This window comes from Mugil cephalus, chromosome 13 (genome assembly GCF_022458985.1).
Source record: "Mugil cephalus isolate CIBA_MC_2020 chromosome 13, CIBA_Mcephalus_1.1, whole genome shotgun sequence".
Classification (NCBI taxonomy): Eukaryota; Metazoa; Chordata; class Actinopteri; order Mugiliformes; family Mugilidae; genus Mugil; species Mugil cephalus.
In genome coordinates, this window is record NC_061782.1 from 17,180,132 (window position 1) to 17,204,283 (window position 24,152).

The following is a 24,152-nucleotide window of genomic DNA, read 5'->3' on the forward strand; positions in this document are numbered from 1 at the left end:
AACTGACTTCATATTCAGAATAGATGAAATGCGTACTTAAACAACATATTAAGCAGTCCTTTTATTTATTTCTAAGCTGATACAAAAATATTTTGTAAATCATTCATTATTTTAGGATGATATGAATGTGTTTGTGTGCACAGCTGCAGCTGGTAAAGGCTGAGCTAATTGCGGCTGTAAAGTAATCATTCGTAGACATATGATGTAACAAAAGCTGGCAGACAAATGCTGCTGAATAAAAAGTTGACTCAAATAAAAGATGTAAGATGACTCATGTAGAGGTGTCTCAAATCTGTACTGAATTTAAATGAGTAAAATACAAACAACATTTTATAGGGCAAGTACATGTAGATGCATCATTAAACTACTGACTTTGTACTGATGTCCTACTGTAAAACTGCAGCGAACACACGTCGAGTGGCTGAAATCTAAAACACCCTGACTTTATTGTTTGCTGTTGTGAACACTCTGATCTGGGTGGTGACTTTACATCTACACATTATCAGGTCCTGTCAAACTGAGTAAATAATTTGTGTAATCCAGACAAACACATATTTACTGCAAGGAAGTTTAAATATCTTGCACAATGAGAATGACTAAACAAAATAAATATTTGAAAGTGTACGTTACAATTAAAATGAGGGGGAAACGAACTCCTGAAAAGGGGAAAGGGGGAAAAAGTGAGCTTTATAGCAGTCCTCCGACTGAGTTTAATACGACACCGATAAGAACATGATCTGAAATGATAAAGGTATGCCTACTATGTCTATATTTAAAGCCGCAGGAGTCTCAACTCATGCAAATCCTAGGTTCCTGCAATGCTGCTTGTCTGTAGTGACCAGTTCTCGGCAAACCTCAGACAGAAGAAGAAATGATGATAGACAGACCAAATAAAATCCACCACTGCCAAGCGAGAGGAATTTTTGGGCAGTCCGTTAGGCAGGAATGTGTACCTGGTGGAACGTAATACCCCCGATTCTAAACCAGGGATTTTATCCACTGATTTAACCGAGGAGGAGAAAAACAAAACGTAGACAGTTTCAAAGAGTTTGTGGTTTTATATTTGAAAAGTTGATGACAAGTTTAACACAGAAAAGGCTTCAAAAAATCCTATCAACACCCTGAGTGACTGCTCCAGTAGCTGCAGAAATGTTCACTTGTGTTTCTGCTTCTGCTTTGAGTACCAATCAGGAACCTCTTTATTGGTCTGTCAACAAAAGAGACAGAGAAAAGGAGATCGTAAGAGAAGTCTGTTATAAAAATATTCTCGCATATCTATCTATCTATCTATCTATCTATCTATCTATCTATCTATCTATCTATCTAGTATAATACAACTTATCCCTACTGAGCCAACTGTGCTAAAAAGCTCAAATGACAAAAAAAGACATCATTAATTTTCTGTCAACACACATCCCTCTTTTGTCTGAACTTCTGTCCAAGCAGGTTAAAACAGTGTGACTCACACAAGGGTGTTACCAAGTCAGACACTTACAAACACTGTGGGCTTAGGTTTGTTTGGCGATTCCTCTTCTGTGGTCCTGCTCAAACGCCTGGACTGCTGTTTTCCTGAACCAGAGGTCCTCGTAGCAGCTTTATCTGATTCCAATGGGTTTAGAGCGTCTCCCTGTCTGGACCGCATGCTGATCAGGACCTGCTTCATCACAGCTAACTCCTGGAGAATCACACGGTTTATAAAAAAAGAGAGATGAGGAAACAAGAATGAAACAACAAATGGAGATGCTTGAGAAATTTCGTATGAGTGTGAAACGCCCAGAAACCTCTAGTGAAAATTGGCTCACTAAAATGTGGATCTTTTTTTTGTTTTTCCCCACGTGTAAAACATCTGCTTTATAATATTTGTTTTCAAGAATTTGGACCCACGTCTGGTGACATATTTGTCCAGCAACAGGACGACTTGTATAATAATTTGAACAAGCTCAAGGGTCTGCAGGGGTGTCAGCAGCGGGGAAGAGGGGAGGACTCTGAGCCATTTCACGGTTCTATTTATCACCTCTGAGGACATGAGCCCTGGCATGTCACGCACGCACACACACACACACACGAGCACACACGCACCCTACAGGCATCCCAAAAAGCCAAGCTGAGGAACAGCTGTCTGTGACAGGACACATACTTCATGCAGCAAACGGCTGGCTCGGGGGGACGCACTCCGCCGTGCGTGCACACGCACGCACACGCTCGCGCAAGCATGCACAGTCTTGAAGGAAGCGTTGCAACACAGCGCAATAAATAGTCGTGTGCAGATATCAAACGCCAATAATTCAAGTTTATGAATCGAGATAAGATAAGGCAGTCTTTTACTAGTTTTACAGCAGACGCATTTACAATGTTACAGGAGCAAAGGGGATAGCACGATAGCTAAAAACTATATATTATAAATAACAATAAATATTACAGACATTATTGGTTACAGTTCCTATTCCTGCACGTAGGAAGTACAGCGTCTATTTTCATTTTTTAAACAGAAATATCAAACGGTTCTGCATTGTCAAATCTCAAATGTAAGATTTAGTTCCCGTCTTAAACTATTACTTAAATATTCTCAGGGTTAGTCATTTAGCTGAGATTTGACGATATCAGCTTGAGCTCTGGGATATTACCATGGACATTTTTGACATTTTTCTAATGTTTTATAGAAGAGTGAGATTGAAAAAGATTCAGTTAGTACAGCATCGGCTGCTGCAAGGGTTTGTTTTGTTGGAACTTCTTGTTTCTCTCAATCTGGAACAGCACAACAGCACACAAATCACAGCTACAAAACAGCCAACATATCTAGAGCTGTAATGATTAGTGACTAATCATTGTTACTAGGGAATGGATATTAGTGCGTAACTAAGATAACTGCTGGCTGGTTTCAGAACCAAAGATTTACCTTGTCGGATCACATTTACTAGTTTTATTTAATGCCAACTGTATAACTAAGAATATATCAAGTTTTACACAGAATCTGAAGAATCTAAATCTAATCTAAAGAAGAATCCTAAGGTGCAGGGATTTCGCATTAGGGAGGTTTTAACACTGTTTGGAAACTAATAAGTAGAGTAATTGACAAGAAACAAATATCATTACATGAAGACAGCAGCCGGATAAATGCCGGCACCATCATCACGCGTACCTCTCTGTGGTTGAGAAGTCGCTCCAAATCTGCGGCCATGTTGTTTTTCACTTGCTGTAGCGCAGTCCGCTCTTTCCTCAGAGAACTGCGGTTAAATGAAAGGAGCAACACAAAAACAAATCAGACCTTTAATCGGCACGGAAGCAACACAATGGTACAAGTTATTAATTCAACATTCTAGTAAGTTACGTAAGGTTTTGTAAAACTTGTGTTATTTCCTCTGAATCACTGCTCCATGGTTTACGAGACGCTTCAAATCACAACAAAGACTTCAGATATAGTTTAATGTTCTTCGTACAGTAGATGTTAATAAGCACTATTTTATTTTCCTTGAGGGTGGAGTCAGGTTTGTGTTAATACACGGCTCAGATGATAAGGTGTGGCAAGTGGAGTTTAAATGTTATTTTGTTTGTCTCACTGTAAAAAGACAAGACAGTGGAAAATAAGCTAATCCATCTATCATCATATCTAGTGTTTTGGCTTCCTTGTGCCAGCGGCATCAAAAACACAAAAAAAAACACACAAATGGTGAATTTCATCCAGAGTTTATGAGTCTTATTTCTTTACACTGTCTAAATGTTTTTTTTTTCCTCGGAGCTGTGAAACACACAAGCAGGAACTTGTAATGGGGGCGAGCTTAAAATCAAATCATCATGCAAATCTTAACATAGCTCCACCACTGTTGGCTCTGAGGAAAGAAAAAAAAGACTGTTATAGCCTGAGATATCGAAGCCCAATTTGAGCTGAATTCTGAATGTCAGAATTCAGTGAAGATAAAAAAAAAAAAAAAAGAAACTTCAGTACATCAAGTGAGAATCTCTCGTGCTCCATGTCGCTGCTGTTAAATTGATGACGCCGCACAGCCACAGGAAAACTTCAGTATTTCCATCAGTCGGGCAGGTTTGAGAAGCTTGACAGCATTTAATTCCCCCCCCCCACCCCACCCTCCATCCCCTGCTTGCCCCAGGTGAGCGCTCAGCAGGAGCAAGGAGCAAGAGAAAACCTGCACTCTGTCAGTTTGCATATTTGTCAGGCTAAAAATTGAGAGGGATTAAGGTCAGTGCCAGGTAGCCGTAGGTGTGATGAGGTGAAAACCTCGCTTACTGGGGAAAGACATGCACACAGGCTGGTTTGCATGAAGACTTGAGGTGTGTCAGGGACGTAAGATTACATAGAGATAAGGACAAAGCAGAGATTACAGCCCGCTGCTGTGACGAGCAAATCTAACAAATGAAATTCAGAATTGTTTGGCAAGTCAGAGGGAAAGGAAATATTGACCTTCAACTAAACGTGTTTTAAAAAAAAAAAAAAATTAAGTACAGGTCATGCTTGCGTGCAGTTTTCTCTGGGTTTACCTGACATCGTCCTCGAGCGAGGTGACTCGTTCCTTCAGCGCGCTGATCTGTGCATCTCTTTGTCTCACTGTGTCAATCAGGTAGCTATAAGGCTGCTGCGTCTGCTGTAAGAGTTGGTTGGCTGCCAGCAGCTGAGGAGCAACGCACATGTGTGTGTGTGTGAGTGAGCAATTACAGCACGACTACTTCCTCAACACAATCCGGGGAGGTCGACTGGAAACTACACAGGTTCACAATTTTCACACGGGCGACTCCACACACACCTGAGCGAGTGGAACGCATCCTAACGTTCGCTAAACAGAATGTAACGCTGCAGTAAAACCAGATGTAAACGAAATTGTGCAAACCTGTGTATATTTGTGAATGACTCTTAAAACTACAACTCTTATTGCTGATGTCATCAGGGGTTCATAAATGTTTTTATGAAAGCGTATCTGCTCTGGATTCCTTTGACTAAAAGCACGTACGATAATGTTCAGCCAGTATCTGCTTAAAATCTGCCAAACAACAGATAAAGTCCGGGTGTTATACATTAAACAAGTTTTATAGCCAGTGAGTACAACTGGGTGGGAGGGTAAGGACAACAGTTAGTTAGTCAGGGCCCTTGTGTGGGTGGCTAAGTGGTTAACACCCATTCCAGTGAAAAGGAAGTGTCATTTTTCAGCTTTTTCTTTCATACATGATGAATTATGAGGTATTCCAGTGGAGTGCGAGTCAATCATGGCTGACAGTTGAATGGGCGGCTTATTTTGACTCAAACGTGCTCTCTCCGTCCCGCCTTACATAACCTCTCCACTCAATGGGATTATAAAAAGGAGCGATGAATGAGCAGAGGGCCACCTGAGCTGTCACTCACATACATTCAAGCCTCTCTCCGGAAGCTTTCGAGAGACACGTGACTCCACACACAGACAGAAAACGAAAGCCTCAGTGTTCCAAGCGCACGTGGTGTTCCAAACACAACAAAGGCTCTGATTGGCGCGGCGCGCTGTTTGGGGACTGATCCGCCTGCCCATCACGGCTTTTTGGCACGGCCGTTGACACATGTGCGACAGGTACCAACGCAAAGTTTTACTTTTCTTCTAGGCGGGTCTGCGGTGTCTGATGTCTGCTGTTAACCAGCGTGTCATTTTCCTGACACGACTGGATGTGTAGACTCGGATATTTGGCCAGGCTGTAGCTAAACTTAATACAGTGATTCTCCTAGGTTGTTCTAAGCTTTTTTGGAGAACCTAGGGTCAGGATTAAACCAAGTTACAGAGCGGTTTTTAGTCCAGAAACAGCTCTACGCACAGCCTTACGTCATTTATAACCAACTAGGGCGCTGGTGTATTTTATCATTGTGCGATTAAAACTAGCAGCCGTGTGTTGAGCTTTTCTATTTGCTTCAAACAATGGATGTTAGAAGTGAACGGTGAGCTCATAAGTGTTGAGCAGTGGTAACTTTTACTGAAATTACCGCAACGCGCACAATGTTACAGGTCTGAGTAAGATGGTGTGTAGGAGGCAGGAGGAGGGGGAATTTTCTGTCGTGGGAAATGAAATGCACCATGAGCTCTGCTGCACCACAGATCTAGATTATAGGCAAAGTGTTACTATCAGGGCTCTGTGGGAGACACACCATCGATTGGAGATCCACCGTTCTTCTACTTGCTGAAGATGTTTGGGATTATTGTAACGCTGCAACTTGTGAGGTGCCTCGAATTGTCGCTCTACACTCAACGTGGTCAGCAAACTCACAACCCCTTACCATTTTCCAAGCCAATCTACACTCACTTGCCGCTTTATTAGGTACACCTGTTCGATTGCTTGTTAACACAAATAGTTAATCAGCCAATGACATGGCTGCAATTCGGTGCATTTAGACATGTAGGGGTGTTCAAGACAACTTGCTGAAGTTCAAACTGAGCATCAGAACAGGGAAGAAAGGGGATTTAAGTGACTTTGAACGTGGTATGGTTGTTGGTACCAGACAGGCTGGTCTGAGTATTTAAGAAACTGCTGATCTACCGGAATTTTAACGCACAACCATCTCTAGGGTTTACAGAGAACGGTGCAAAATAAAGAAAATGTCCCTTGCCTTGATGTGAGAGGTCAGAGAAGAATGGATAGACTGGTTGGAGATAATAGAAAGGCAACAGTAACTCAAATAACCACTCGTTACAACCAAGGAATGCAGAATACCATCTCTGAATGCACAACACATTAATCCACACCAGGTGCCACTCCTGTCAGCTAAGAACAAGAAACTGTGACTACAGTTCACACAGGCTCAACAACACAATTGGACAATAGAAGTTTGGAAAAACGTTGCCTGGTCTGACGAGTCTCAATTTCAGCTGCAACATTCAGATGTCAGGGTCAGAATTTGGCGTAAACAACATGAAGGCATGGATCCATCCTGCCTTGTATCAACGGTTTAGATTGGTGGTGGTGGTGTAATGGCGTGAGGGATATTTTCTTGGCGCACTTAAGGCGCCTTAGGTAGGCTGTGGCATTTAAACCATGCTCAAGTTATACTGAGTATTGTTGCTGACCATGTCCATCCCTTTATGACCACAGTGGACCATCTTCTGACGGCTACTTCCAGCAGGATAATGTACCACGTCACAAAGCTCATATCATCTGAAACTGGTTTCTGGACCATGACAATGAGTTCACTGTACTCCAATGGCCTCCACAGTCACCAGATCTCAATCCAATAGACCATCACCTTTGGGATGTGGTGGAACAGGAGATTCTCATCATAGATGTGCAGCCGATCTGCAGCAAATGTGTGATGCTATCATGTCAATATGGACCAAAATCTCTGAGGAATGTTTCCAGCACCTTGTTGAAAGTATGTCACAAAGAAATAAGGCAATTCTGAAGACAAAAGGGGGCCCAACCTTTTACTAGCAAGGTGTACCTAATAAAGTGGCTGGTGAGTGTATACCGGGGTGAATGTCAGGGCCACGTTCAGAGAGCGATCTCTGGTGAGAGAGGCTAAACGGTGTATGATGAGAGAGAAGCTACCAGATTTGGCTCTGTAACAATGACTGTGCCATGTTAAGAAGGGAAGATGAAAGCCAGCTGAAATAAATCATTAGGACTCTGATTGAAGCTATTAAGTAACAATCATCCAAGTTGCTGTGGGAGATTTGTGATGGTGGGAAAACAAAGCGTGTTTGCAGGTACTGACTTGCAGTGTTTTTTTATTATTATTTTTTATCATGTATCGCGTGCGTACCTCCTCTGATACATGTCCCGTCTGTGACTTGTGTCTGTCCAGCTCCCTCCTCAGCGACGTATTCTGCCTCTCGAGCTGCAGCACCCTGCGAGCCAGGTGAACGCTGGATGACAAGCACACAAACGCGGTTATGGAAATTCCAAAATGCGAAAACAACGCCAACAAGACCACACTTGCGTCTATTTCCATGTTGTTTCTTTGACATGTTTATGTTACCATAACAGTGGCATCTATTACTGGTTTTTCTGTGGAATGATGCCCAGTTTATTAGTTCTGATTCCCAACAACTAATAAAAACCACAACAAAATCATTGTTCAGATTTCAGATGCTAATCTATAATGAGCATGATCTGAGCGCTGCTCTTGGGGAGGTCTTTTATGTGGTGACTCCACCTCTGCTTCAGTCTTCTCTTGGCCGTTGTGGGAACATTGGCTCCGTAGCCGTATGAGAACAGGACTCTTTCTGCCTCCTCTTCGTTCTCAACTGGCGACAGAGGGAAACACAAACGCAGCGTATGAATTAAACATGTGGAGACGTGGCTGATTTTCCTCATGTTGCTCGTGGCTCACACATTCGTTCGTTTACCCGATATTCTGTAGTTTCACTCAGCAGCTTTCATCATACTTTCCACACACTTTCCTTTGATCTCAGTCCAGTATAATGCCGTCTCTAATTTCTACCTAACATGTTCTCTGATGTCAGGTCAGCGCCTGTTTGTTTGTGCTTCATGTGTTTCATGTGTCCGCTGCAGAGCGGATGTCCTTACTTTCGGCAGCCTGCATGGTGACCTGGTCCAGCTCTTGCTCGAGCTTTTCGTACGTTTCCAGCCGGGACGCCTGCTCGGCATTCTGAGCTTGCAGCTCCGTCACCCGCTTCTCAGATGACGTTTGGAGCCTGTAAAACTCCTGAGTGAGGAGCTGAGGGGAAGGAGGAGAAAAAAAATGAAGCGAAGCGAATTTCATATGGCATAAACATTCCCTCTGCGGGCTGTAATTAATATAAATTAAAATTAAAATTAAATGTAAATGGGAACTTCCATCACTGTAAGAAAATGACAGTATACAGTAGGTCATAACCTAATACTCAAGCTTAGTCAAAACCCATTTACTGCACTTAGTGGACAATAGACGAGAAATAGAGAAAGAAAGACAGAAATGGGCCGGGTTCAAAAACGGCTTAAGAATTAAAACCAACCTTAAACCCTAACAATTAAATGGAAAGATGCGAAATAGGGTTGGTCCTATTAATTAATGTGACATGAAGCGAGTTTCATTTAATAAGTGCTTGAGGCGACAACCTAAAATCAGGGGTTGAGTTTCAAGGGGACCATTTATTCCGAGATAAACAGGCTTCAACTGGGTGCTCTGAAAAAAAAAAAAAAAAAAAAGAAACTGGAAAGACCGCGTAGCTGTAATCATTTATACAAATGGCCCTTGCAAATAAAACATTTGTCATGTTAAATGTGGCAAAACATGATGTAAAATAAAAGCAGCAATTGCACCTGTACAGGAGGAGCACTGTGTACTGTCACTACCCTATAATAAATTTACAGTCAGCGACGAGCCACAACACGACTGAAGGAGTGAATTTCTTGGAAGTTTTGGAACTGATTTTCTAGTTCTTTTCATGCAAATAGATGACGCCAATGAGACATGTACTTAAGAGTTTATTGTTTGACATCCATTAAACCATCCACTTGTTGGGCTTGTTGGGTTGCCAAGCAACCTCAAATTAATTCAAGGAGAGGAAAAAAAAAAATAAAAAACCTAACTTGGCTGCGATACTTTTAGTAACCAGGTAAACGCCTGTGTGTTTATTTTGAGCGTGTGCAAGTACCTCCAGTTTCTTTTGCTGTTTCTCACACTCCACCTGACACTGAGCCAGGGCCTTGCTCGTCTCATCCTTGACCAGGTGAGCGCGCTCGGCTTCGAAGGAGTGCAGCTTGGCCTGGTTGGACAGTTCTGCCACCCGGCTGTCAGTACCCAGCTGGAGCTGACGAAACCTTGAAAACAGATAGATGGACACAAAGACAATCAAACACCACGTGGACGTGTCACGCAGAGGGTAGACTTGGCTGTAAGCCCTTGGTTTTAGCTCAGGCATTCCTGGTGGTTTCAAACCAACAGCTTTATTCATATAGATTCAGTTATTTACATTTGTGTCGAAATCGGTAAGGAAGAGATTAGTTAGTGTCCCTTCCGCAGTGACCTACCTACGACTTTTTACGCTGGATGGGTTTCTAGACCTTGGCAACTGCATCAACATACAGTCGGCCACTGAGCAAGAAAGCCAAGTTTCAGTTCATTACGTTACACTTTTAGTTTCTGAGCGGCGCCTGCAGCAGCGCTTAGGCTCGTTTGATCTCCAGCGGTTCCAGTTGGCAGCGGCCGCAAAGTTTTTCTATTCAGGCTTTAACCAAGAAAAGAGAAAATAACACCGCGTCTCCAATATAAACAAATCAATTAAACTGCAAAAAAAAAAAAAGAAAAAGTACAATCAATCTGATAATGGTTAAAAATCATTCCAGTCCTTTATCAAGCTGATCTTGGCCAAACATTGGTTAATTGCTTCTCGCATATGAGAATTTTCTATTTTGCTCTTTTCAGCAACGTTTGAAATTGAGTGCCGTGGATTATCGGTTTAAAAAAATAGCATTTTCATATAGTTTGTAGATTAAAAATAAACGCATAATGAGGAGAAAATAGAAATGGTAATTTGCCATAGCGAGAACTTCTGTTACAGAGCTCCTCCTTAGGCAGCATTCGAGCGTGCGCGCAGACTGTATGAAGGCATGGAGGTTGGCTGGATAATATTAATAACTCTCGATTACAGCTGACCTGATAAGATTTCATCATTCACAGTGCGCAGGCCTGAGCTATGCGCTCACGCTGACAGACATGTACACATGGTCGACATTTTATGCCTTTTCCTTCTTTGGTTAATGATGGCTACGACCTAGAAGCAAAGAAGAAGAATTCCGCTCAAAAAATGCAACTTGCTTTTCCAGAAGGGTGCAGTCAGCCTGCTCTTAGCCTGTCCTCAAAATGTCCACATTTAATGGAGGTATTTACAGCTTCAACAGGTCCCTGACTCCGGGGCTCCCCGAGGCAAAATAGTCACAGCAAGTTCAGGTTGGCCCGAAAAGTGGAAATGGAAAAATCGTACTCGACACCTCTGGACAATCAGATCACCGTGAATGGGCTTGTTAGAGAGTATTTCGGAAGTAGCGCGCTGAGGTTGAAGCGCGCTCTCCGTGCTTCAATCATCTGACGCCATTTCAAGCTTGTCCCCCCTCATTCTTTGCCCCAAAAATAGGGGGCATGTGTGGGGTTAGGGGTTAAGGGCTTGAGGCTAGCATCTGTCGTTGCTGGCTTGCGATGCGACGCAAAGAGGGAATGTGATCGCGGGCGAGAGCGCGAGGGAGAGCAGCGCAGTGTGTGTGTGTGTGTGTGTGTATGGAAAGACCAACAGCTGGTGGTTTGGATCTAAAGAAATGAATGGCATGTAGTAGTAACTCAGGACAGGGACACTGCTGCTGCTGCTGCTGCTGCTGCTGATGTGTGGATGCCTCTGATACAGAAAAAGCTTAAAAAGTGAAAGTGAAAAATGAGCCAGATTTTTGCAGCGCCAATGTTTAAGAATGCGTCACAGGCAAAAACAAATAAATTCTAATATAAAAGTCCTGCACTGAATACTTCTTCGTGACCGTGGGAGAAAGGTGGTCATTCGGCCTTGTGATCATTTTGGAGAATGTAGTTTGCGTCGTGTAAACTGGATTGAATTAAACACTTATTATCCTAGACAACCAGCTAAAGTGAGGTCGTCAAAATAACAGAAACATATTTGGTACAAAAACATAAGAAATCGACTGCGCTACCAAACGCAGCATCCGAAATGAAAACAGTTGAATCAACTCAATAAATACTGTCCCGCTTAAATCTCCTCACCCTGCATTAGAACATTTTTTCAAAAGGGTACTTAATAAACTGGCAAGTGAGCGTTCGTAGGCGTGTAGGAAACACAGCGCAAAAATAGGACAGCGACTGCTCCTGCAACAAGGAACAAAATGCAGGCTTAAAGTATTTCTGCGCAGCTGTGTTCACAATATATCTGTTGCAATTTCCAAGCAAGATTTCCTACTAGGCCACGACCCAGAGGCACCTTCCGAGGCTCAGCTGAGACGGCCACCGTTGCCTGGAGGAGAGACAGAGAGGAGCAACTCGGACACAAACCACTAAAACTTAAGAGTGCGGAGAAAAAAAAAATAACTAAAAAAGCAACAACTGTTAAAGCTTAAAGGAGCTATTTAAAATCACTGGCGACGGTTCAAGGAGTTTCCCGACAAATAAACTGTCTCCATTACTTCACGGTAACCCGCCTCTCATTTCTCATTCACACCGCGTGGAAAGTATTTCTCTGCTGTTAGCCAGACAGACGGCCAGGCCAGTGATACATGTTGGGTCCTGGGCCGACTACGAGTGAACTCTGACTTCCACTCGACCTCCCGATTGCTCACTCGCAGCGAAGCACTCATGTGATCTTAAGTAAGGGACGGTAGACCGCAGCCACCGGAGTCCCGCCGCTCCCACCGCATTCACTAATGACAGGCTGCTGTTGGCTTGCACGTCCACGTCAGAACCAGAACAATCTCGCAGCTTCGACAGAAACGCACGAGGCATCCAAGCTAAACAGCAGCTTCTATTATAACAACGCACGCATTATGTAGTCAACCTGACAAACAACATACTAGCAATATGCAAATCGGCTGTCAGAAAAGATATGATGCGGTTAAATGTGACAACGAAGAAATGTACCACCTGGTGCCAGCTGCCCTCAGGTGAAGCTCCTTAAACTTCCATTACTTCCAGGAAGTACAACTGAGTACGTAAGTCGTAGGCCAGGCCAGCAGCTGTCACACACGACACATGACAAGAGATGAAACAATCCTCCCTGAGCATTCTTTACAACACTGAACTGTTGTAAATGTGAAATAAGAAAATATTTTCTTGTAAACCGCATTCAACACTTTACCTGTCACCTTTGAGTTTGATTTGCAGTCACGGAGGAAAGGCAGAAAAGGACGGCGGAAAAATATGTAGGCACCAGCGCGTCAAGGTTCGGCCGACGAAGCGCGTGTACGTGCACCTGTGTCACACTTTTCGTGTTCGTGATAGGGCGGTGAAACTCACTGCTCTAGGAGCTGGTCATATCTGGACTGAGCGTCCCTCTCTGCAGCCACTGCTCTGTCCTTCTCCAGCACCGCGTTGTCTCTGGCCTCGCGTAAATTCCTGGTCAAACACACACACACACACACAAACACACGTTTTATGTCTCATAAACGACTCAGTTTTTTAATTTGTGTTCATGTTTCCATTTATCTTGAGGCTGCTGTGAAGTATCGGCGGTATGGCTCTTTCTCGACTTCGACATTTGCATGAATCAATTCAGTTGCCACAGATGAGCCGATGAAAACAGCAGGTCAGCCATCGTGTCGGTGGCGTCTCTTCGCTAATGCTGGGCTCAGACTTCAGGTTCCACTAAGGAGACACCCAGTCTGGACATCGCTCTATGCTGATGTGTGACCCAAATTTTCTGGTAATGCGAGGTGTTTAAATCCTTACTCGACACAATGGTGTCAGGCAACGGTAAACCTCCTAGCCCTTTAGGCTAATTTGACGAAGTATGATACAGATAACAAATCTGACAGCTGCAATAACAGTCACCTGGTGTGGAGTCCTCATTTAAACCCGCGCTTCGGCTTTTTCTTTATGCAAAGTGTTATGACGCGGCAGAAAGTCGTTGCGCTGCACTCTCTGTTTTGTTTACATCCACTTCCCGGTGAGATCACATGAAAAGATGTTCCACCTGACTGAGTTCACACCTTGTTGTACCGATGAGAACCATTTCTCACCGTTTCTCTGCTGCTACCAGATTTAAGGATCAGAAAGTCTTTGTAAATGTGCGAATATGAATGAAGCATCAGTCTTGCGCATGTCATGGAATTAGATGCTTCTTAAAAACATCCTCCGGTTTGGACAGCCCCTCTGATACCTGTTGCAGTGTCTTATATAAAAGGTTGCTGATACCTGTTCTCCCTCTCATACATCTCCCTGGAGGTCCTCTGCAGGTTGTCGATCTCCTGACCGGTTTTCACTCTGATGTTCTCCAGCTCCTCTCTCAGCTTGGTCTCATACTCGGACTTATAGTGGTCTCTGTGGAGGAAAGGAGATGAAAAACAAATACGAACAGAGTTATGGAAACAGCATTTTCCCGGGGAGGCTTTCTTCTTTCAGGTCAGATCAGAGGAGAGGTCACGATGCAGTCAAACTCTTTGCCGGTCATCCTTTGATGTCAGACTGATATTTTTATACAGCTTCTGCCTTTATGTGTTTGATAATAAAAGCACTAGAATATTAACTAGTGATGGGTGGTGTAACAGACAGAGTCTAACCTTGATGCTACGTATTTCTCATAGGCGTCCTCCCTAGCTTTCTTCGCGTCTTCTAATTGTATCTGGAAAACAAAGGGAACACATTAGGCGACCTCTTCCCATAACTGAATGAACCTTTGTGTATCAGATGAACTGTGCGGACCTGCAGCCTCTCCAGGCGGTCTTCCTCATGTGCACAGCGCACGCTGAGCTCCATGTTCTGCCTGTGCAGGTACTCCTTGTCCTTCTGCAGGAGAGTCACCAACTGCTGCGATGTCGCCACCTGGGGGCCAAAAACAGAAAGGAACTGAACGCTTTGGCACAGCTTTAACGAGTGGAAAGACAAAATATATCAACTGTGTGTTGGTTCATAGGTATGTGCCATGCACCTCTTTGCTGAGCGTGTCCCTTTCTCTGGTCAGGGCGGCGTGAGACACGTCGACGGTCTCAAATCTCCTCTTTAACTCCTTCAGTTCAGCCTCGAAGTGGTCACGCTCACTGTGAAGCACAGCGTTACAGTCAACGTTCAATAAAAAGACAAGATATATACACAAGTAATATTTTTACTAACATTAACACTAACATTTAAACACAGGAAATGATTAATTGAGTTAAATTACAATGTAAATCAAGAGTTTCCCATGTGCTCTACTGGACCTCACATTAGTTGAAGTTTAATTTTACTTATATGCTGCTGACTTCCCGACACTCTGTCTGTCACACGCACCGTTTGATGTTTGGGTAGTTCTCTCGGCGGAAGTCTCCTTCTTGGATCAGCTGTTTGGTGTCGGCCAGTTCTAACGTTAGTCTCTGGCTCCTCAACTCCAGCTCGGTTCGTAACCGACGCTCCTCCTCGTAGCTCTGTGGACGCACACGTACACATGCACATAAACACAAGGCAACATTCGTGAAAAAATAAACCGCGGCAGCAGAGGAAAGCACCTGTTCAAAAACAGTATTTAGATGCTCCTGCAGCCTCCTGCCGAGAAAAAAAGCAAAATTGTACCCTTGCCATCAGCATGTGGCCTCGTTATCTCATTTATGTGCCATTTATGCCTAGAGAGTGACTGCTGACTACAATCTCTTGATGGCTTTTCTTTGTAATTCACACTGTTGTCATTTTGAACCCCCCACAGGTTGTGAAATTGATCATTTCAAAACACACACACTGTAACTGACACTCATGGGATAAAGAGAGCACGTTTTAGATGGATTAAACCACGTGTCGCGTTTTCACGTTTTCACGTTTTCATGGGTTAAGGAAACTCTTGACCTGCTTGCATTCTTTGTCGAACGCTTTCGAAATATGTGACTCACAGCCTGATAGTGTGTTTGTTTAAAGCGTGAGTGTTTAAAGAAAGAAAATTAAAAAGGCAACAAATGTGACTTCCATTCTAGGCATATTATGGAGTGTGTGTGCTCGTAAATATGGGGAAATGTCACAAAGTGCATTGTGTTGTGTTGATCACGTGTTCGACAGTTGAGTTTATTTGAACTTTATGAAATTTATGGAGACATGAGTAAATAATAATGCACAGGTCAGTTAAAATGCACAAACAACCTATTAGATCAAAAAGCATTAATAAGAAAATATCAGAGACAATTAGAGCAACACAGACGTGTGTTAAAAGGGTGTAAATGCGCGTTGTACCTCCATCAAAGCTTTCATTTTGCTTCTGTGTATGTCCACCTCTTCAGACAAACTGCCTTTCTTCACACTGAGATCAGCCAGCTGATTCCGCAGAGGAGTCACGGCCTCATAGAATCGCATCTAAACACACAACACAAAGAAAGAGTCATCACTTTCCCTGACAACTTCTCGCCTCTCGCCAGTGAACATCATCACACTTCACTTCCTTCGTACTCACAGCTACGTATTCCTGTATGGAGAGTTTGTCGTCGGGGAGGCCACGGAGCTCCTGGTACCTGTCCTGCGAGATGTCCAGGTCCCTGAGAGACCGCCTCAGCTCTCCAGCCTTCTCGCACAGCTGTCTGTTGGTCTCCTCCAGCTGCTGCTGCCTGAGCAGGATGCCCTCCATCTCCTGTTTACGCAGAGCCTGCTGCTTCCTGATGAGGACGGTGTTCATTAGCATGGTTTGCATTTACGCCTGGCAGCCAAGGTGGATCGTCTTTTTGAATATTGACTTATACTTCCAAATCTCTCACCTGTTCTCCTCGTGAGTGAGTTTCAGCTGGCTGTCCAGTCTCAGGGACAGCACTTGTTTCTGATGTAAAGCATCATTGAGCCTCTCCTCCAGCTCATCGATCTGAAACATGTCAGATCAACAAACATACGCTGAAATAATATCATAAGACATTTAAGCCACTTCCTACTCTTTTTACAGTTTACAGTTGTGGTAAATGCTTCTCCTGATGTTACTAAAACTTGGGGACACCCTAATATGTCCAAATAAACACCATCCACTTTTCCTCTGGCACAAACTGTGCATCACCCGTCCCCCTCCTCTACCTTTGACATGTGGTCTGCCTTCATGTTGTCGATGATGAGGTTCTTCTGAGAAAGCTCGATCTTCAGCAGCTGGAGGGTCTGCAGGAGCTCCTTCCTCTCGATCAGCTGGCGGGTCACCTTCTGGGAGCCGCCTCTTTGCTCGTCGGACGAGGACACGTCCTCGGTGGTGGGCACAGTTGTCTCCAGGCTGATGTCCTCGGACTCCAGGTCCAAGGAGCTGGAGACGTTGGCCGCTGTCGGCTTCAGCTGTTGCTTCTTTTGAGGCATCGTGTGTTGCCTTCGGTGCTGACTTTATGTCCTCTTGTTATTTCTGCCTATGATACGCGTTAGCCACCAAAGCTGATTAGAGATTAGAAAGTTAATGAAGAGTTCGCGGACATCGCGATATGTTACACTTTAACGTTAGTTCGGAGCAAAACAAATCTCGACCGAGCACCGCTGTAGCTGAATAGTTTAAAACTGACAACCGGCGTACTCAGGCGTGGATACATAAAACGCAGTTCCTTGTTTAGAAAAGTGTCATTCTGGAGCTGGGAATAGCATACACTGAATTGTTTTTATTTTCAAGTGTCCCGCTCCGAGCCGCCTGCTAACCGCCAACGCATCGACTATTGTGTGGCGTCAGTTACAGCGCCCTCTGTGGTAATTAGCGTGCAGTGCAGGCAACACCCACTAGTCCATGGTTCGATGCTGTGCTTCCATGCAGTACCACCTCCTAACACGGGGGCCGCTCTAGAGTGGGAGCTACCTTATGAAGCCGGGCAATCGTTTACTCTTCTGTCTTCTTCGGCTTTGTTTTCATCGAGAAAATTAGATGGTCAACCAAAATAAACCATCAATATTAATATTTTTTTGCGCGAACGGTCTTGTTATTTCAGAGAAGATGTGAATATTATTTCGAAACACGATTTATACGTAGAGAATAATAAGCAGTAAAAAATGCTGGATTTAACATATCTGTAATAAAGCTTCACGGGTTTCTCTTAAACTCTTGGTAAGTTTGGTCGGCCCACCGAGTTCGTTTACACATGGCCAGCTAAACTCCTGCCGTCAGGCGGTAGGATAAAAACATCAGGGTTTGTTGAAGTATTTTAGACCTTTTCGGCATTATGTTGAAATCTAAAACCTTCGTTAAAAAGACCCGGTCGGGTGGGGTAATGAAAATTGTGCGTGAGCATTATCTGAGAGATGATATTTGGTGTGGAAGTGAAGCTTGTACTGAATGCAAACAGGAGTCCACAGTACTGCAGAAAGACGCGTGTATCGAGAGCAATCTCTGCTCTTTTCCTCATTATCTGATCCCTGACACTAACGTGGTCCTGCATCAGGTAATTTTAGCGGAATAAAGTATCTATCTATTGCTAGTACTGTCTATGTTCTATCATCTGCTAGCGATTGATTCCTAACTAACTGGTTCAATATAATGATTGTAGATATCGTATAATTATTCAATATTGTTGTCATTTCTGGCTTATATTGTTTGTAAATGTGAGTTACATCTAGGAGCGACATTGATTCCGTACATATAATGCTAATATAATTATTTGCTGTTTCTTATTCATTCATGTATTTTTTTTTTTTACATTGTGGCCTTTATTCTTCAATTTGTGTTTCAATTGTTCTAGACGACTGTGGAAGATTTATTCGTACATTGTGATTATCCTAAGTACTGTTATATGGCAGGTGTCTGACTCATCAAGTGTCTACCTGATCCTGAAATCCTTTAATGGTTCATTCTCAATCGATGATGAAGAGGAGCAAAATATCCTACACTTACTAATGCACCGAAGCCACAGGTCTATAAAGGGACATCATCTAAAAAAACTTTCACATTTACAATGCATACCACCTCTGACTTCGACAGTACCATGACAAATACTGAGATTCTCCTGACACGATTTCGTTTAAAATATAATTGCGTTTCATTACTCTTATTATTATTATATTCTTATAATCTCTGTTGTTCCAGAGACACGTTCATTGAACGTGAACCAGGAGAGAGCGCCAATGACCGTAATGACCGGGCAATCCGCGTGGCAGCCAAATGGTACAGCCAGCACCTGAACACATCAGAGTCAGACACAGAAGGGCTCAAGGTGGTGCTCCTCACCAACGACGTAGGGAACAAGCAGAAAGCAGAGGAGAGCGGTCTGCTGGTGTACAAATGTAATTATTCAATTTTGCAGCAGAGAAAGCCTCTGCGTTTTCCTAACTAAGTCCTGTTGGATACAAGCAAGCTTGACTGTATGTATTGTCATACATTCTAGGTGAAGAGTACATCAAGAGTTTGATAGCGAATCCTGAGCTTGTGGATCGTCTGGCTTTGTCTAATGATGACAAGGTAAATTTGTTTGGACTAGTTAGAAATAAAAGGCTATGTCTGCTTTTGGATAAAGCGACAATGTTTGTAAAAATGTGCATCTTCTCTACTGTTTACACCACTGCCTCTTTTTTTTTCTGAAATTCCTTGCGAAACATTACTTCACTTTTCTTTTTTTCTCCTTTCAGACTGAGGTCACTAGCAGTAAAGTGTTGTTTCCGGAGCATCTTCCTTTGTCCAGGGTCCAAGTTGGAATTAAGAGTGGCTCCTTCCTCCAGGGCACTTTCAGGGCCAGCAGGGACAACTATCTGGAGGCCACTGTGTTTGTCCAGGGAGAAGAGGACAACAGCACAGAGGTGTGTGTTTAGATACGTCTGTGAATATACTGCGCAGTGCACTAGGAGTCAGTGGTTATGCGTGTTGATATTTCAGCTAGTGGAGTTATTACAAGTTAACTTACTCTCCAAAAAAGTGAATTTGTATGTTAAAAGCTCTGTACTGTCCTTTTATGTGGTTGCTAGATTCTCATCCAGGGTCTCCAGAACCTCAACAGAGCAGTACACCAGGATGTGGTTGCCGTGCAGCTGTTGCCACGGAACCAATGGGTGGCGCCTTCTGCAGTCGTGCTGCAGGATGAAGGCACAGCAAAGGATGATAACACTGAAGAAGAGGAGGAGGAGAAAGCGGTGAATTTGGGTTTTTATTTAAAGGGAGAGTAGTTACAAGCTTTTTTTTTTATAACTCTGTAATTGAATGACAACTGCATTTGTAGCTGCAGTATTTTAATGCACTCCTCCTTCCTGTCTCTGAGCAGTTGAGGATATCAGAAGCTGAGGCAGCCAGGAAGCCCACAGGAAAAGTAGTGGGAATCATCAAAAGGAACTGGAGGCCGTTCTGTGGCATGCTGAATGTTTCCCAAATCAAAGAGGTAACTGTAGACTGGTTCATATCTGTTAAAAATAAAAAGCTCTCCTCAAAACTTGTATGAATATTTTACCTAAATGAATATGAACCATACACTACACAAACTGCCCAGCATTTTGTTTTTATGGACAGCATTGACATTACCTTTTTTTTCCTTTTTTCATTCAGTCCACCCGGCACCTCTTCACCCCAGCAGACCGGCGTATCCCACGCATTCGGATTGAAACACGTCAGGCAGCCACGCTGGCAGGTCAGAGGATCATGGTGGCCATCGATGGCTGGCCCAAAGACTCCAGATATCCAAATGTGAGTTTGAATCGCTTCAGAATGGCAAATATTTGGAACTTGGAAATCCTGTTACTAAAAGTGACATCTTCACTTCAGTTCACACAGGATCAGGAACAGGAACAGGAAATTAAATTGTTCATGTTTTCTACGTTCATATTAAGGCTTCTGTAGTGTGACCAGAAAGACTGTCTATTGAGGGAAATCATTGCCTCTCTTTTGGTTCAGGGTCACTTTGTGCGCAGTCTGGGATGTGCAGGAGAGAAGGACACGGAGCAGGAGGTCCTGCTGCTGGAGCATGACGTTCCACACCAGGACTTCTCTCAGGCTGTGCTCAGTTTTCTTCCCAAGATGCCTTGGGCCATCACGCCAGAGGTATGTGTTTTTCATTCAAATATACACAATACTATTTTTGTTTCTTTTTTGAAAGCACATTTGCATGAGTTAACGTGGATGCATGTGGTGCAGGACATGGTGAAACGAGAGGACCTGAGGAATTTGACAGTGTGCAGTGTGGATCCTCCAGGATGCACAGATATAGATGATGCCCTGCACTGTAGAGAGCTGGAAAATGGAAATCTTGAGGTACACACATTGTACACGTGCACCATTATGTATCAGTAATATGGTGCCTGTGTGTATGTTACATGTGAGTCTCTTGGCATGTATTTGATGTAGGTGGGCGTCCACATTGCTGATGTCAGTCACTTCATCAGACCTGGCAACGCTCTGGACAAAGAGGCTGCCAGCCGTGGCACCACTGTGTACTTATGTGGCAAAGTAAGAAAATAAGAATCACACCTTTCCATCCTTGTGTTAATTTGAACAATTTGAACTTTCTACCAACATTAGATTTACAGTCTGACAGTGTGAAGGGACAATATGTGCCAATAAAAGAATGAAAGAAAGCAGTGTCTTTGTTCCATTAGCTCAATTTGCATTATGATTTTAGCTTTTTAACCACAATCCACTGATCTCTTTACTCTGCTTGAATCATTTTATTTAGTCATATTTAAGATGTTTGAGATTTTATTGAACTTTGGGCCCTTGATTTTGACTTTATCAAACCATTGTGTTTAATATTGTGTCCAACAGAGGATAGACATGGTCCCTGAGCTGCTCAGCTCCAACCTTTGTTCTCTGCGCTCCAACGTGGAGAGGTGAGGACCAACACTTGCACAAGAATCTGTGTTTTCACTTCCTTTGAATAACGTGATCAGACCAGTGTGCTCATATTACACTCAAATTTACCTAAGAAATTTATATCGTATAGGTTTTCTGATGGCTTTTCCTTCACACTCTTACCAGGCTGGCTTTCTCGTGTATCTGGGAAATGAACCACAAGGCAGAAATCCTTAAGACCCGTTTCACAAAAAGTGTTATTAACTCCAAGGTATGGTACCAAAATGAAATCCCCAAAAATATATTTTTTTCTTCAAATCATCTTCGATTGATTCATCCACATGCTTTGATTACAATTCTATTTTTATGTGTGTGTTGCTCTCTGCTGTTCCTTTGAATCCAGGCGTCTCTGACTTATGCTGAGGCCCAGATGAGGATCGATGACACCAACAAGAATGATGATATCACGAAAAGCTTGCGTGGGCTCAACAAATTAGCCAAAATCCTCAAGAGGCAGAGGATAGAGAAAGGGTAAGGAATAGTTAAATTGATTTAAAGAATGTGATCCGCATTTTAATGCTGTGGAGAAGCACTTAATGTACAATCTAGAAAAGTACTAAGAAGGCTAAGACATAAATTGTGGCCTGTGCTGTATTTGATATCTTTCAGGGCGCTGACACTGTCGTCCCTGGAGGTCCGCTTCCACATAGACAGTGAAACCCATGACCCCATTGACCTCCAGACAAAAGAACTCATGTGAGTATCTTCAAAAAGGAGCTTCTTTTCTCCTTAAAATCTCCGTTTTCCGTGTATTTTAATTTGCGTTTTTTGGCTGAAGCTGTGTTTTGGACGAACGTATCTGAACTCTTCAATCTGTTATCAGGGAGACAAACTCCATGGTGGAGGAGTTCATGTTGCTGGCCAATATTTCAGTTGCCCAGAAGATTTATGATGAATTTCCAGAGTGCGCTTTGTTGAGGAAACATCCAGCCCCTCCTCCGTCCAACTATGACATCCTGCTCAAGGCTGCAAAGTCAAAGGTGAAAACGCTAAATTAAATGAATTGCTTTGTTATGACGGCCGTTGCCGATTCATTCGTCCAACTATTTTTGTCAAATGTTGCTCAAGTACTCAGTTAATATGTTTTTAAATATTTTAGGTTTACAGTTTTGCAACTATTTGAACAAAACCTGCCCTTCGTTCTAAATAGTGCCAATGGGATCAAGTTTTCCCATTTCATAAAAATATTTGTTTCTCATCAGGAGGTTGAGATCCACACAGATTCGGCCAAGGCGCTGGCCGACTCCCTCGACGTGGCCAAAGTGGACGGCTTCCCGTACTTTAACACGCTACTGCGCATCTTGGCCACTCGGTGCATGATGCAAGCTGTCTACTTTTGCTCTGGCATGGACAGCGATTTCCACCACTACGGCCTCGCCTCACCCATTTACACACACTTCACGTCACCTATTAGGAGGTATGAGCATAGATATTGTTCACATCTTGTCTAAATATGTTGTAATGAAGAAATAAGCATCACCTAATGCTACTTCTCAACCTGTGTCTAAATTTCAACCTCCTCTGCACAGATACGCAGATATCATAGTGCACCGCCTGCTGGCTGTGGCCATAGGAGCAGACAACACCTACCCAGATTTGATGGACAAACATAAGCAGTCGGCCCTGTGCAACAACCTCAACTACAGACACAAAATGTCTCAGTATGCACAGAGAGCATCCGTGGCCTTCCACACACAGGTAAACACAACATGAATCATATGAACTGATTGAGTAATCTGCATAGAAACAACCGAATATTCTAAACCATCGTGTCCAATGGCATCTTTGCAGTTGTTCTTCAAGAGCAGAGGCATCCTGAACGAAGAAGGGTATGTTCTGTTTGTGAGGAAGAACGCCATCATCGTACTCATACCAAAGTTTGGCCTGGAGGGAACGGTCTTCTTTGACAGCAAAGACAAAGTTGCCACAAGTGTTGTTTTTGATGAGGAGGTATTAGAACTTAATTTATTTAATTTTGGGTCTTTTTTTTTTAAAGATTGAAGTTGATTCTTTTATATATATATGTTTGTATGTTTGTTTAACACATCTCTTCTCCATATGTTCAGGGTCCCACTCTGACAGTGCAGCAACACACGTTCCACATATTTGACAAAGTGAAGGTCACCATCAGCTTAGACGACTCCAATATTCAGCACCAGAAGATCCGCATGGCTCTGACCTACCCTGTGGTAAGCACGGAGTAGACTACACAGCTTAAATTCTTGCCACCAAGATGATACTGATTTGTCGCTTAAACTAAAAGTTGGCAAATTGTCAGCCTCTTCCTGAAGTAAATGTTTTTCTTTTATTTTTAGATCCCTGGTGTGAGTGTTCCTGCCCCGGATACAGAACCACAGGCCAAGAAGCCAAAACTGGACCGCTGACACAGGAAGGAACACTGTAATTCATCTGAACCACAGGATGATTGTCTTGATTATTTGATGGAGGAACACAGTTAACTGTTTTTGCTTTGAGCAGTTATGCTCATTTTAATAAATCTAACACAGTAAAGACACATAGCTCCAATCCGCTTCTTATATTTGTCATTTTATATGGTTGGAAACATTTGTTAGTACATATAACTAGTTGTGCAACATGTCATAGGTGATATTTTCATTAAAATAAATTTTTATCAATATGGTTTTGCATGCTTTTCTGTAAAAAAAGAAAAATATATACCGGTGTATATATATATATATATATATATATATATAAAAAAAAAAAAACATTAGTCCTGAATGTAGACCAAACCACTGAGTCAAAATACTTGTCACATCACAAAACATTGTACAAAAACTCAATTCAAAAATAAAAGTC

The 24,152-nt window shown here is 43.0% G+C and overlaps 2 protein-coding genes across 3 annotated transcripts; one reads left to right on the top strand and one right to left on the bottom strand.

The window, feature by feature from the left end:
* Positions 1–46: 46 nt before the first annotated feature.
* Positions 47–17,489, bottom strand: pibf1 (progesterone immunomodulatory binding factor 1). 2 transcript variants are annotated; one of them, XM_047602402.1, is made up of 18 exons: positions 16,625–17,489; positions 16,321–16,421; positions 16,023–16,221; positions 15,806–15,925; positions 14,882–15,015; positions 14,544–14,652; positions 14,318–14,437; positions 14,176–14,237; positions 13,811–13,936; positions 12,914–13,012; positions 9,561–9,726; positions 8,491–8,641; positions 8,117–8,207; positions 7,724–7,826; positions 4,495–4,625; positions 3,140–3,224; positions 1,496–1,675; positions 47–1,207 (listed from the first exon to the last, which is right to left on the bottom strand). In XM_047602402.1, exons 1-18 carry the CDS (start codon positions 16,889–16,891, stop codon positions 1,154–1,156), a joined length of 2,298 nt encoding a protein of 765 aa, XP_047458358.1. In that variant the 5' UTR covers positions 16,892–17,489; the 3' UTR covers positions 47–1,153. The 2 variants fall into 2 exon arrangements, 1 of the variants encoding a protein (XP_047458358.1); XR_007113953.1 differs by lacking the exon at positions 4,495–4,625.
* A 139-nt stretch (positions 17,490–17,628) lies between these two features.
* dis3 (DIS3 exosome endoribonuclease and 3'-5' exoribonuclease) lies at positions 17,629–23,971 on the top strand. The gene is given in 20 exon segments (XM_047602407.1): positions 17,629–17,999; positions 18,594–18,790; positions 18,892–18,965; positions 19,133–19,300; positions 19,466–19,630; positions 19,759–19,872; positions 20,037–20,174; positions 20,382–20,528; positions 20,622–20,738; positions 20,832–20,933; positions 21,249–21,313; positions 21,462–21,546; positions 21,679–21,806; positions 21,945–22,031; positions 22,159–22,315; positions 22,538–22,752; positions 22,865–23,033; positions 23,127–23,285; positions 23,402–23,524; positions 23,651–23,971. Coding segments are annotated over 20 exon segments (2,745 nt in total). The 5' UTR covers positions 17,629–17,733; the 3' UTR covers positions 23,720–23,971.
* Positions 23,972–24,152: the final 181 nt, after the last annotated feature.